This window comes from Oryctolagus cuniculus, chromosome 13, assembly GCF_051225735.1.
Source record: "Oryctolagus cuniculus isolate XC-2025 breed Fujian yellow rabbit chromosome 13, ASM5122573v1, whole genome shotgun sequence".
Classification (NCBI taxonomy): Eukaryota; Metazoa; Chordata; class Mammalia; order Lagomorpha; family Leporidae; genus Oryctolagus; species Oryctolagus cuniculus.
This window is the reverse complement of record NC_142879.1, coordinates 21753089-21766939: the sequence shown is the minus strand read 5'-3', so window position 1 is coordinate 21766939 and position 13851 is coordinate 21753089. Positions and strand designations below refer to the sequence as shown.

The 13851-nt window shown below is 58.1% G+C and overlaps 1 protein-coding gene across 5 annotated transcripts in view; it reads right to left on the bottom strand.

Moving 5' to 3' along the window:
* RASSF5 (Ras association domain family member 5) overlaps nucleotides 1-13851 on the bottom strand; it is a 64793-nt gene that overhangs the window by 3811 nt on the left and 47131 nt on the right. For all 5 annotated transcript variants that reach the window (XR_011381389.2, XR_016219577.1, XM_051821274.3 and 2 more), the window contains 2 exons: nucleotides 1209-1319; nucleotides 315-612 (listed from right to left, as the gene is read on the bottom strand). Coding sequence is in view for 3 of the 5 variants with exons in the window: in XM_051821274.3 (XP_051677234.2) it covers nucleotides 315-612; nucleotides 1209-1319 (409 nt within the window). In the remaining 2 variants the exon portion in view is untranslated. The remainder of the gene's footprint in view (nucleotides 1-314; nucleotides 613-1208; nucleotides 1320-13851) is intronic.

Genomic DNA, 13851 nt, shown 5'->3' with positions numbered 1-13851 from the left:
TCCCAAAAGCCGGGGAGTGGTGGGGTGGCATCCTCCCACCATGCGTATCAGAAATGTGTGGCTTCCCAGGTGTGGCTTCCTGGAGTCACGTGCAGTTAGGGGCCCAGGGAGCAGGCGTGAGCCCCTGCCCAGCTCTCTGCTCTTGTCGCCATGCCTAGATTCCGTGGGGGGCCTTGCCACATGGGGGTCTGAATGCCACATGGATGCCTGGACCCCAGGGCACAGGAGGTGCCCACTCCCCTCCCGCCCAGAACTGGCAGGGGCCTCGTGAGTGGGTGTGGACAGAGATGAGAGAGGCACCTTCTCTCCCATACCTTGTCCGTCCTTGTGGGTCCGCTTAAAAAGGGCAAACTTCTGGGGATTGTCCACGACCATGAACTTCTTGAGCAGCCCCTGGATGACCTCGCTGACCGTGGTGGTGCTGCTGATGTGCAGCTGCTTGATGGCGTCGAGCGGCAGGTAGAAGGATGTCCGCTTGTCCGTGGTGGCAGCCAGGTTCACCTCCTTGATGGCATCGTAGATGGACTGGGGCCGGATCCCGGCAGGCACCGTCACGGGCCGCCGCAGTTTCAAGTGCACTTTGATGAAGCCAGTGTAGGTGCCGTCTTCGCTCTGAGGGTGGGAGGAGGGCACAGGGCTTGGGTGGTCCATCTAGTAGTGCGCTGTCTGCCTGTGGGCCATGGCCACATGGGCCCCTCAGCCCTGCACCCCACCCCCACGGGACTCTCCCAGCCCCTTACTGCCACCCCAACAGGCCAGGCAGTGGCCAGAGAGGACCTAGGGGCTGCTCTGCCTGCCCTGCCCAGGGCTCAGGCTGACTGTCCCGAACTCCTGCCACCAAGCAGATCTGATTGCCTTGGCTGAGCTCCCTTGTAAGGCCCAGCCTCCTCCACGCCTCCTGTACCCCTTCACCAGGAACCTGCAGCTTCTGCGACAGATCCAGGTGCATGGGTGACTTGGACATTACTCCCAATCCTGGGGAGGCCCCGCAGAGCCCTAGCCGCCGGCCGCCCGCAGGGGACAGTGTGATCACAGGGGACAGTGTGACACACCTGATCCTGGTGTGGCTTGGTGGAAGGGGCAGGCAGCGTCGCCACGAACTCCCCTGAGGCTCAGACAAGGCAGGAGAATGTCCCAGTGCCCCGGGTGGGTGGGCCTGGCATGGGACCCTGCTCCGCCCCGCTTCCCCTCTGCGCGTGGCCACTCACCAGCTTCATGCCCAGGCAGTTCTTCTCCCGCGCGTTGTAGCTGTCGATCTTCTGCTTGATCTCCTGCAGCGTGGGTGGGCACTGCGGCTCCACCGAGGGCTTGCAGACATTCTGCAACAGATAGGAGCGCAGTGGGTGTGTGGCCCCTGGGGTGAGGAGGGGGGGAGTCCCATCCCACACTGCGGGGTGGCCGGTAAGAGCCACATCTGCGCGGTGGGTGCCACCGTGGGGAGGGACTCCATTCTCCGTGGCCTCCGTTTTTCTCTCTTGTGAAATGGGAGCAGTCCTAGACCTGAGCGAAGGTGCCCAGCACACGGGCACTGACCATGAATCTGCAGAGTGGGCAGAGCTGTTTGCCCCTACGGGAGATGCAAGAAAACGCCTAGGGCGTAAATGGCCTGTGGGGTTGGGGACAGTGTGCACAGCTGCCGCCTGCCCAAGCTGACAGCAGTGATGAGGATTCTCCGGGCCCACAGACACCCGCCCAGACCCCCGCCAGGGCGTTCCCCACATAAGAAGGAACCACCCGGGCCCTGGTGTCTCATCCTCTGTGATGACCAAGGTGCAAAACGGCCCCTGCTGAGCCACAAGGAGACCCAGCACCGGCCACACCTGGCTCTGCACCAGTGCCTGGAACCCACGGTCTCCCTCAGTGCTCACAAAGCCAGTTTCGTGGGAGGTATCGCCCCACTCCACGGGAGAGCCCCTCCCTGACCAAGATGCTTGCCGCCAGCAGGTGGAGCACCCCACAGGATTCCAGGTCTGCTCTTCCTACGCACAGCACTTGCCTAAGCAGGGAAGGGGGAGAGGGCCCCTGAGAAGACAGTCACCTCCCTCACCCTGTGGAGCAAGTTCAAGGGAGAACGGCGGGTCTGAGCGCACCCTCCTTCAACCGCGTCTCTGGATTTCCAAGTTCAGTGTCATGCCTGCCTTGTTCTGTCTTCCTGCTGCTGGGAGGGTGGGCACAAGCTGGGCGAAACCCATGCAGAATCTGCCTCATTTAGAAGTGGCAGGCCCCAGGGGGACAAGGCTCTCCTTGGGCAGTGGGGAGACCGAGGCCCAGAGAGGGGGCTCCGGGCCAGCAGGGCCCCACCTCATGCGCATCTGGGTTTGCTTGGGGGTTTCACAGCTGCTCTGACGTCACAACATCCAGTTGAACACAACCAGGCACCCACTTCAGAGTTTGTCCTGCCTTCCTCCCACAGGCCTGTGACACAGGACATGTGACCCTGCACAGCGTGACATCACTCTCCTGCCACTGCCCAGCCCCGCACAGAGATAGTGTCCGGCTCCATGTCGGCCATGAGGAGCTGGCGTGGCCAGGTCTGCGCGGGGCTCCAGCCTGCCCGCCCTCGGAGCAGGGGTCAGCTGCCACCCCCCTCCCTGGCAGTGCCCTCCCCCCAGGACTCCAAGGCTGACGGCACTGAGCCAGCACCCCCACGTCCACCAGCATTATTGCTACCACACAGCTTACACACCCAAGGCCCAGAGAGGTGCAGAGATGCCGCGGTGCCAAGTCCACGAGGCTGCAGACCTTGTCCCTCTCAGTCCGCCACGTCCCCGCCCTAGGACGGCCTCCCCTAGTGATCGCTGCGTGGGCTGCGTGGCTACTGAACAGGGGCCTGTGAGATGCCCTTCTGACGTGTTTGATCAGTGGGCGGGTCCCAGAGGCCACCACGTCGCCTGAGAAGGGGGTTAGGAGGAACCTGTAACCAGAGTGGGGTGCAGCTGCCAGGATGCAGGCCCAGACTCTGGAACTGGCCTCGCACCTGCTGAAAACCACCTGGGGGAAGCCATCCCGAGGACATCTCGTTTGCTAGAGGTAAGTGACAAGCAGTGTGCAGCCCTGGATTGCCTCACTCATGGCTGGTCCGTTACTCCAGGGCTCCTTAGAAAGGAGCCTCTCATTCCACACCCTTAGCCCTGGAGCCCACCTGCAGCCCCCAGCAGCTCAGCACCCCTCTGGGCCCTGACAGCCTCCAATCAGACAGACGGTGACTGTGCTCTGTGCCACTCTGCCCGCCTCGGAGGCTGTGGCACCTCAGGGGTTAACACCTTCCTCATGCTCACGGAAACTAAACTCTGCCAGTTCCCAAACTTTCCAACCACACTGAAGCCGCTTTCCTGCATGAAAAAGCAGCATCCCAGGAAGCAGGGCAGAGCAGCCTTGGCCTAGGGGCTCTTCCTCCTCCTCCTTCCTGTTCCCCTTTCCCTCAGCACTCTCGTTCTCACCACAGACCTAGGGAAGTGATGCAAATGGCCCTGGGCACCGCCGTCTTCCGGGACTGACGCAGAAGACAGCAGCCTGACCTCGCTGTGCCAGTGGGTGGTGAGCCGGAGCTCTGCCCGGGAGCCTGTGTGTGGCCAACCTGCAACGCTCACCCTCGCGGGATGCCAGCACCCGGCTCTGGGGAGGCTGCTGCCCACGCTGGCTCTGGCAGACAGGGCCCGACCCAGGGGCTGGATGAGTCACCCCCAAAGTAGGCCAGCCATCAGCCTGCAGCCCCGGGCGAGGGCTCGCTGGTCTTCTTCCCACCTGGGAGAGGGTGCAGAATCAGGACCAGTGGCTCTTTCTGTTTTAAATCAGATTTTCAAAAATTACTTTTATTTACTTATTTTCATTTAATTTCAAAGTCAGAGATCTCCCATCCCCTGGTTCACTCCTCAAATGCCGGCAACAGTCAGGGCCAGGCCGGGCCAGGCCAAAGCTAGGAGCCTAGAATTCAACCTAGGTCTCCCATGTGAGTAGCAGCGACCCAAATACTCGCGTTACCACCTGCTGCCTCTTGGGGTGCACATTAGCAGGAAGCTGGAATCACATGCAGAGCCTGGACTCAAATCCAGGCAGTGACACGGGATGCAGGCGTGCTACCCGGTGGCTCAACAGCTACACCGCACACCTGCCCTGAGACCAGCGGCTCTTCAACTTGGCCACACAGTGGAGTTGCCTGAGGATCCCTGGCCACACGGCTGCCTGGGCTTCGTCCTCAGACTCCTGGTTTCACCAGGCTGGCGTGCAGCGGCTCCAGTGCAGGAGATCCCAGACCCCAAGGTTCCTATCAGCTGCAGATTCCGTGACACCAACAGATGGACACCGCCCCAGAGGTTCAACTAAGGGGCAGTAGCCACTGGGTGGACAGGCTCAATAGTGCAGTCACCTTCAAAGGGTGAGGCACAGACCCTGGGTTCCATTCACCGGCCAGATCCCCAAGTCCCCAATGTCAAAATTCACCTCTATCTGGTAGGAGTGCAAAGCTGAAAACCAGGCAGACGGCACGTTGTCTCCATCCCCGGATGGAGGCAGAACTGGCAACTCTGTCATAATTTAACAGGTGCAGGCCCTGGCCCGCGAGGTGTCTCCCCAGCAGGGCTCACACATCTCAGAGCGTCTGCCACGGAACTCATCTGCTCAGATTATGCCCCTGGCACTGGTGCCAGATGGCCGAGCCGTTCCCCACGCACTGGGCACGTCCCAGGCACTGCTGAAAAATAGGTTTGTCTCATGTCCTAAGCCGTGGGCAAGGGCTGTGCCGTCTCCTGGCTCTGGTGGTCACTGGGATGGGGCTGGGTTGAGGGGTGCAAGCAGAGATGCTGTCTCTGAAGGAGGGAGTCTCAGGTTCCATTAACACTCCCTTGGCAAGGCGGGAGGGAGGCCTACCTCCCAGCAGAGTCAGCAACACACACTGGCTACTTTCGCATTTGAATCAGTGACACAGGTGAAGACTTCACCGTGGCCCTGGCCGTGGTCCTGGCCATGGTCCTGGGGGAGAGACCCCATGCTCCCAGCAGTTCTCCCTGAACAAGTCCTGTAGCTTGTGGTGGCCCCAGGCGGCCCAGGGCAGCCCACAAAAGCAGCAGCCGTGAGTGTGGTGCCCAAGGTAGGGCTGGCCGAGCAGACGGTGACCCACCCTCTGTGCCAGGGCCGCCCTACACATCCAGGCCCCTTTCCTGACTCAAATTCCCCCCTCCTTCCTTTCCAACTGCCAGTTGCTGCTTCGTGCCTGCTGTTTCCACCATGTCCGCTTTCCTGCCCGCCATAAGTCCCACCATCTGGCTGGCTGCTCCAGCCCCGGATGGCGGCGACGGTGATGATGATGGTGATGATGATGACGACGACGGTGAGCCTTTATTACAACTCATTATGGGCCATGCATTGTTCTGCTCAGCACGAATTCACTCATTTCACCCTCTGAGCAGATGTGTGAGGGACATTACTAGTAGTAGGCTCATTTTACAGGCAAGGACCTGAGCCACGGGATGGTTAAAGCTAACACGACACTGTCCGGCACTTGAACATGCATCTACTTACACTAACCTCCACACAGGCCATCCAGCTTGGTCTTTCTCTCCAACTAGACAGAAGCTCCTGAGTCACCTACCCCCTGCTTCTCCTTCTGTGTGCCCTGTGGCACTCACGGGCAGCGCCCCATAGGCACCTGCTCAAGAACCATCTATAGCCTCCTACTGCCCATGGTGGAGAAATAAAGGTCTTCGTTTCCCCTGGGAATGCCAGTGTGGTGAGCCTTGGATTTTGGTTTAGACCGAGTTCTGAGAGAGACGCACCTGCGTGGCATCCCAGGGCCCAGCCCCAGGACTCCCGTGCCTAGGTGACCTCGAGAGAGTCAGATAACCTCTCTAAGCCTCAGTCTCTTCATCCATAAACCGGGGTAACGTTTCTTTATTGACTCATAGCACTGACACGAATGTGACACGAGAGCATGGTTCCATACATATTTTAGAAATCACCAACCCTGTCCTGGGCCTGTGCTGCTCCCCTCCTCCCCGGGGTGCACAGCCCTAGCCCCCTGAGCCCCTCTCGCCTCACTCTCTCCTTGGGCACTTAGGCTAGATTGGCCCCTGTGCCTGCAGTCTTTCCTCTCCGCCACCGGCGGGCAAACTTTCTCTGCCAAGGACCGGATCGCGAACATCTTCGGCTCTGCAGCCACGCAGTCTGTTGTAACTACACAAAAGCAGCCACGGGGTGAGCATGCTGTGTTCTAATAAAGCTTTCTTTAGGGAATCTGGCCCCTGCGGTGTGGTTTGCTCCGCCCTGTACTTTGCATGCTTTCTGGAACACACCCCTCCCCACTTCCCCTAGTTTCATCTTCTCTGGGTAGATGCCTGATGAGATTTCTCCAGCCCACAGCAATCCTCCCCTTCTCTGTTCTCCCAGCCTCTCAGATCTCGGGCATTGTAAGCCCCACGTGGAGGCAGGTGGATACTTTTTGTCCTGGTTCCTTTCTTCCTGCTACACTGCACTTTCTGATGTTTCCTGTGCATTACCCACACTGCTAGCTAATGGGTCTTTGCAACTGGCTCTCACTGGACACTTATCACAAGCAAAGGTTGGATCGCTCCCTTGGCGCTGTGCTTGCGGAGGGGAGAGAGCAGGCTGGAACAGGGATGTGGCTGGGTAGCTGGGCTCATCCATGGCCTGGGACTGACTCCCAAACACCAGCCAGAGCCTTAGATTCCTATCGCAGCAAAGCTGCAGATCACCACGTGTCACAGACCTCCGCAGCCGTGTGCTAACATGAAATCCATATTGCAAGGACCTAAGGAGGGGCTCTCACAGCCCGAATGAATGACTGCACTGTGCATCTAATTATACGCTCCCTTTTACTGTCCAGTGATTGCTTCACGCACGTCAATCCCATCTCCCCAGTCTGAGGCTACCTGGAGGGGGCAGACCTATTGGCTGGTGCTTCCCCGTTTTTGGCACCCTCTGCAGGGCCTGCCTGAACGTTGGGCTGACCTCCAAGGCCTCCTCAGATGAATACCTGGTGACTGGGTGCCTGCCGACTGGGAGGAGGGGCCTGTGTGATTCCCCGCCCAGAGCCAGCCAGGGCCAGGAGCACCCCACACCAGCCTGCACCCTGAAATGCTGATGCCCAGGACGTGCAGGCACGGATGGAAGCCAGCCCGGGGCTCAGCACTGTGTAGCTTGCTGGTGAGAACACACAGGAGACCCTCAGAGCACACGTGACCTCCGGCAGGGCACTTCCTGTCTCAGAGCCTCTGTTTCCTGCTCTGTGAAGTCCAGAAGCCCCACCAGAGAAGCCCTGAGGTCCGGGCCCAGGGCTGAGACTTCACACAGAAGATAGGGTGGGTTTTTCATCACCGCTTCCTCTTCCAATTCGGAGAAGAGGGTGGGGCTGGGGCCTCTGGGGGCCAGCTGGCCACGGCCTCAGAGAGCAGTGAGAACACCTCTACCCCTTCCGCTCTCCTCGCTCGAGGCTCACCAGCTGCTTTCTCTGCTGCCGGCAAGACCCCATGTCAGCCAAGCTCAAGGCACACGCTTTCTAAACTCCCACGATTCAGGAACCCAGAACCCGAAACACCGGGAAGCCCTTCACCATGAACCTTTGCCACATTTCCTCTTTCTCAGCTCTTAGCAAATCTGCCAGCAGCAACTTGTTCACTCCCACGCGTGGGGGTGGGGGCGTGGAGGGCACCATCTCGGCCTAAATCAGGGAGGACAGCCTCAGGTGTGCCCTGCAGGAGAACGACTGGGCAGCTGCTAGCCAGGCCCCAGCCACCTGCCATTCCTGCTGAGCGTGCCCTAAAGGGAACCTGTCAAGATGGGCTGAACCCCCAGGTCCCAGAGGGCCTGCGTTCCGGGATGGGTTCCACTCGTGGCAGCGGCGGCGTTGATCCACACAGGTCCCTCTGGTCCTGTCCAAGTCCCCAGACAAACGGCTGGAGACTCCTCCACCGTGCTCTCCAATGGTTGCTCACACCAGAGCAAGGAAAGACACAGTGGACCAGCAGGGGGACAAAAGGATGCCGGCGTGTGTGCCGAGCGGGGCCGGGCTCTGCGGTGAAAAGCGGGGAAGAGTGAAATCCCCAAGGACAAGACCATGGAGCAGATGGCACTGCAGTCAGCCAGCAGCAACTGAGTTACCGATACACTGTGAAAGGCACCTTGGGAGAGGAGACATTCGGCGTGTGGTCCCTGCCGCGAGTTGCCCACAGCCTATCCGAAGGAGGAGGGTGGAGCCAGATGCACCAGCTCATACCAGGACAAGCACAGCCCAGTCAGGACCAGAGCCTCGAGGGCTGTGTACACTGCCTGGACCACTCCATGGAATGGAGCTCATTTCAGTGGATCCCGAGGCACTAGCACGTCCAGGACACGGTCACACACACACACACACACACAATTACATCTGATGATTGCATAGGTATAAAGAGAAGCACCTTAATATATTAAAACACTTTCTTCAACCTACAAGTTCATTTTCTTCCTTCCTGGTTTTAAAGGAAATTAGAAATCCAGTGTCTCACGGATAAACTGGCCGTATTTCCAGCTCTTCAGTCCAGGTAGGGTGACCAGGATTGGAGATCTGCAATGCTAAAACTATTCAGGGCTGGCTCTATGGCCCAGCAGGTTAAGCCGCCACCTGCGCTGCTGGCATTATCCTGTATCAGACTGCCGGGCCAAGTCCTCGCTGCTCTGCTTCCCATCCGGCTCCCTGCTCATGCGCCTGGGATGGCAGCAGAAGATGGCCCAAGTGCTTGGGCTCCTGCCACCGGTGTGGGAGACCAGATGGAGTTCTAGGCTTCGAGCTTTGGCCTGGCCCAGCCCCAGCCATTGCAGCAATCTGGAGAGTGAACCAGTGGATAGAAGATCCCACCTGCTGGTGTAGTAGACTAAGCCTCTGCCTGCAGCCCAGCATCCCACGTGGGCACTGGTTCATGTCTCAGCTGCTCCACTTGAGATTCAGCTCCCTGCTAATGGCCTGGGAGAGCACTGGAGAATGGCCCAAGTGCTTGGGCCCCTGAACCTGTGTGGGAGACCTGGAAGAAGCTCCTGGCTCCTGGCTTTGGATCAGCCCAGCTCCAACCGTTATGGCCATTTGGGGAATGAACCAGTGGATGGAAGACCTGTCTTTCTCTCTCCCCCTCTGTAACTCTGCCTCTCAAATACATAAATAAATCTTTAAAAAAAAAAATCCCACCTCCCTTAGAAAACCAGGACAGTGCTGGGTGAGCCAGTACACTTGGCTGCTTTGGCCCCAGGGACCCCTCCACTTTTCCTCTCCAGGACAGGTCCTGGGGACACTGTGTACTCTTCTGTCCTCTGTGACGCGCTGCCATCTCCTCGATTCTGGAGGCTTTAATGGCCCCATCTAGACACAGCGCAAGGATACAGTCGTCCTGGCTGCCTCTGAAAATAAAGACCACCCTGCAGCTCGGTCACAAGAACACAAACCCTAGAGGTCAAGGACTTGACCTTGCGTGTTGAACAGTGCTGGGCACACTACAGGGCTCCTCGACATTTGCTCCCTGAAGTGAAACCAGCACACACACACACACACACACACACCCCAAACGCAGGGAGAGGAAACGTCCTCATGCCTTACAGAAATCTCATGGGAGTCCTGGCTCACACCAGCACCCACTCCTGAGAGTGCCGGCATCAGGGGATCTCTGTCCTCCGGCCACTCCCTCTTCCTGGCCTTCACAGCGCCCCCCAGAGATCTAGAGTGTGGACGCAGGCGGAACAGAGTGACTCCCCTTCTATACACATGGCCACGGCAGCTTCCCCGGGGCACTTCCATGCCCTGGAGAGCTGCAAGCTTTCCTTATGGGATTTCCAGCAGGGCCCAGCCTCACCTCGGTCAGCCTTATTTATATATACTCGCTAAGAGATATTTATTTATTTATTTATTTATTTGAAAGGCAGAGTTGCAGAGAGAGACAGAGTCAGAGAGAGGTCTTACATCTGCTGGTTCACTCCCTAAATGGCTGCAACAGGCAGACTGGGCCAGGTTAAAGCCTGGAGCCTAGAACTCCATCCGGGTCTCCCACATGGGCGCAGGGGCCCAAGGACTTGGGCCACCTGCTGCTGCTTCCCCAGGTGCATTATCAGGGAGCTGGATGGGAAGTAGAGCACCCGGGACTCAAACTGGTACCCATGTAGGATAATGGCATCGCAGGCTGTGGTTTAACCCACTACGCCACAATGTTGGCCTCCAGCCTCCTTTCGGTCTCCCTGCGCCCTTAGCCTGACCATTCAGCTGGAGACAGAATCTGTCCCCTACACCTGGAACTGACATACCTGCTGGAATACCCACTTTTCCCTGGAATTAGTGGGTGCTCTAACAATGGCGGCTTAGGCTCCAATTGTTCCAGCATTGGTTTCACTCTTCACAAAGCAGTGTTACTCATACCAGCCTGACTCGCCCAGTTAGACCACGAGCAGCACTCCCAGATCAGCACCTGTACCGCTTCCATCACCCAGGAGTGAGTCCGCCGAGTGGGTGGGGCTCAGCACCCTGGCCCAGACCCAGTCCCTCCCAACAGTGGACTCAGCTCTTTCAGAACCACCTTAAAGAGGAAGCCACTGCCAATCATCTCATAAGGAACTGACATCCAGAATAGATGCAGAATTCCAGCCACTCAACGTCAAAAAAGGAGCAACCCTGATTTCTGACTTTTTAAAAATGGACAAAAGATATAAATACATCTTGTAAGTAAGTTAAATAGACAAAGAAGTTTCTCCACGGAGGCTACATCAATGGCCAATGAGCATTTGAAAAGATATGACATCACCAGTCATTGCGGAAATGCCAATCAAAACCACAATGAGGTGGGACCCGACACCCATTGGGATGGCTGTTATTAAAGACAGCAAAGGGAAATAACACGAGAGGCTTGCCTGTGGACAAATGAGAACCTTTGTGCATTACTGGCAGGGATGTGACACAGGGCAGCCACGGCAGAAGACAGTCTGACTATTCATCAAAAAATTAAACGGGATTACCGCACGATCCAGCAGTCCCATTTCTGGGCATGCACCCGACAGAAACAAGAGCAAGGACCGCACCGGATATTTGTACACACGCGCTCACGGCAGCGCTGTGGACAGAAGCCCAAGTGTGGCAGGAACTCAAGTGACTGTTGACGGACGCATGGCTAAACAAATGTAGCGTGACACACAACGGAATATCATTCGGCCGTAAGCAGAGAGAAGATGCTGACGCAGGCTACAGCCTGCACGGACTTTGCAAACACTGCTGAGCGGAATAAGCCATCAGGCGGCAGGACGGAGGCTGTGTGGCTCCAGCCGTACATGGTTCCGGGAATCGTCAAGTCGACAGAGACAGAAAGGAGAACCGTGGTTGCCAGGAATCGGGAAAAGAAGGAGCAGGGAATTGCTGGTGGATAGGTAAGGGTTCCCCTGGGAAAGATGGACAAGTCCCGAGATGGATGATGTGACGTGCACGTCCCCGTGAACGCCACTGAATCGTACGCTCACCTAAGAAAGACTGAAATGGTAACTTTGGGAATGGGTGCGTCAGTCAAGGTGGCTGTCACGTACTCTGAGTGTCCACGCATCCTCCTGCTGTGTCATCAAGGCCTGGGGTGGGGGCAGGGTGGCAACCTGATTTCCTCCATCCCCTAAACGCCCGGGCAGAGTGCGCTCTCCACAGTGACTGCAGGGTGAGTACTGGCTGACGTGGGGCTGCTTTGGGGGACACCGTTTGGCCTCACTGCTGCAGCTCCAACTACTTGGATAATTCTGGAAAGCGCTGTGGGGAAGGCAGGCTAGCCCAGTGGTTAGCGCTCCAGCTTTCACCCCCCTTGGGTCTGGATCCTGGGTGTGATCCTTGATGCCTTTCTATGCCTCGGTTTCTCACTGTCAGCTGGAAACTGTGAGACCACCTACTGCAGCACAGTTGCTCTGAGTCTATCCTCGTAGAGCTCCCAGCACAGAGCCTGGCACATGTCAGAGCCCAACACTGAACCACAAGCGCTCTTACAACCCCAACCACTCCCCAGCACACTCCAGCCCTTTCTCTGTTCTCTAACAGAGCCTTCTACACTAAGCACCCCAGTTATGCAGCTGCATCACTCAAAATGGCCTTCGTCACCCCAAGTCCCTGCACGAGCCATGGGTTCTCACGAGCAAATGCTGGGACCCTTTTAGCACCCACCCTCCGCTAGAGAGAAAAGTCGGCCCATCTCACAGGAGGAGAAGGTGAGGCTGAGGGTGGTAAGCAGGCTTCTGAGGGTCACGCAGAAGGCAGGCCCAGACGTGGACTCCAGGCCCAGAGAGAGGCTCATGGGGGACCTCGGGGCCTCAGAGAGGCTCACCCCTGCCCTTTGCATCCAGGCACCAACCTAAGATCACCCAAGCTACTGGGCTTGTGACAGCAAATCTTTCACTCACTCCACACTGAAACGGGAAAGTACAACAAAGGAGAGGTTTGCCGCTCCCTTCCTCCCCATCCTGCCACTCTCCAAGGCTGAGGGCAGACAGAAGAACTCTGTCATCCTGGGCTCTCCCATCCCCTCACTGGGTCCTGCCCGGGCACGGGACCCGGACCTGCCTCCCCGGCCAGGCACAGGATACGGACGCGCCTGCCCTCCCCAGGGCACACAGCTGAACGATCAGACGGGTTTCGAAAGTCATCCTTGCGTTCTCTGCTCACTCAGCGGGAGTTTTCAGAGTTCCTGGAAAAATCTATGTATTCCACATCCAGAACCGTAGCCAGCTCTCTTCAAAACACTCCAGGGACGGATTTTCACAGACCTGGACCCTGAAGCGCCAGCTCCTGGTGCAGCAGGTGGCCCTGTCGTCTCAGAGCTCGGAGTCACTGAGGTGGCTCCAAGCCGGCGCCCCCTCCGTCAGACATGCTTCCAGCCACTACCACGTGCCTGGGGACCTGAGGATGAGCCAGACACGGTCTGCAGCACAGTCAGTCACAGCCCATCACGGTGAGGGACAGGAGAGGAGGATAGGCTGCCTGTTTGCACAGCCAGAGAAAGGAACATCCGGGCTACACCCAAGGTGCTCTCTGACCACCCTGGATCCACCAGCACCAGTACCTCTAATCCCTCCTCAACCCGCTTCCTGTTATGTGTGGGTGTTGGCACCACGGGTTATGTGCAGGCCTATTTGGGAACAGGGGAATGGCTGTAATGATCTCTGAAAGTCTCCCCCAGTTCAGGAATTGGTCAGAGGTTGGGTGAATCCGCCGCAGCCGACCCAGGAGCCAGGGCAGCCGTGTCCCCGTCAGCCTCCGCAGCCTGCCCGTTCAGAGGCAACTCGAGTCCACACCTTTGAGCCCAGGAGTAAGCCCCCGGAGTGTCCCTGCCTCAGGAGCTGCCCCACGTTCTGACAGAGGTCATGTGGCTGCAAGACAGGTGCAGAGACCGACTTCTGGCAGGACATCCATCAGCCTGCGGGTCCCCCATCCAGCCACTGCACGCGCAGGGAAGGGAGCAACGAGGGCGAAACCCATCTCTTCTCAGTCTGTGTCCCCTGCCTCTGCGCCCAGCACCTGCGAGAGTTAGGAGCATAGTTTGGACAGAGGCCAGGCACCGTGGGGCTTTGCGTGGGTCCTAAACACAGGGGCTGAGACTGGGCTTTGCTCCCAAAGCAAAGGGAACCTGTGCAGACTGAGACACCCCACAGCGGGAGACACAGCACGGGAAATGCAGGGGACTGGTCAGAGTGACTCAGCGATAGGTGACCAGGACCTAGCACAGGGCAGGGTACTCGCAGACAGGAGAGGCCTGGAACCTGCAATAAGGGGACAGCCTGGGCAAGGGCAAGGGGCGGAGCCCCTAAGGCTTTGGGGCCGATGATTACATTTTAGGAATCAGCTGAGGTGGGCTCCAGACACCTGCT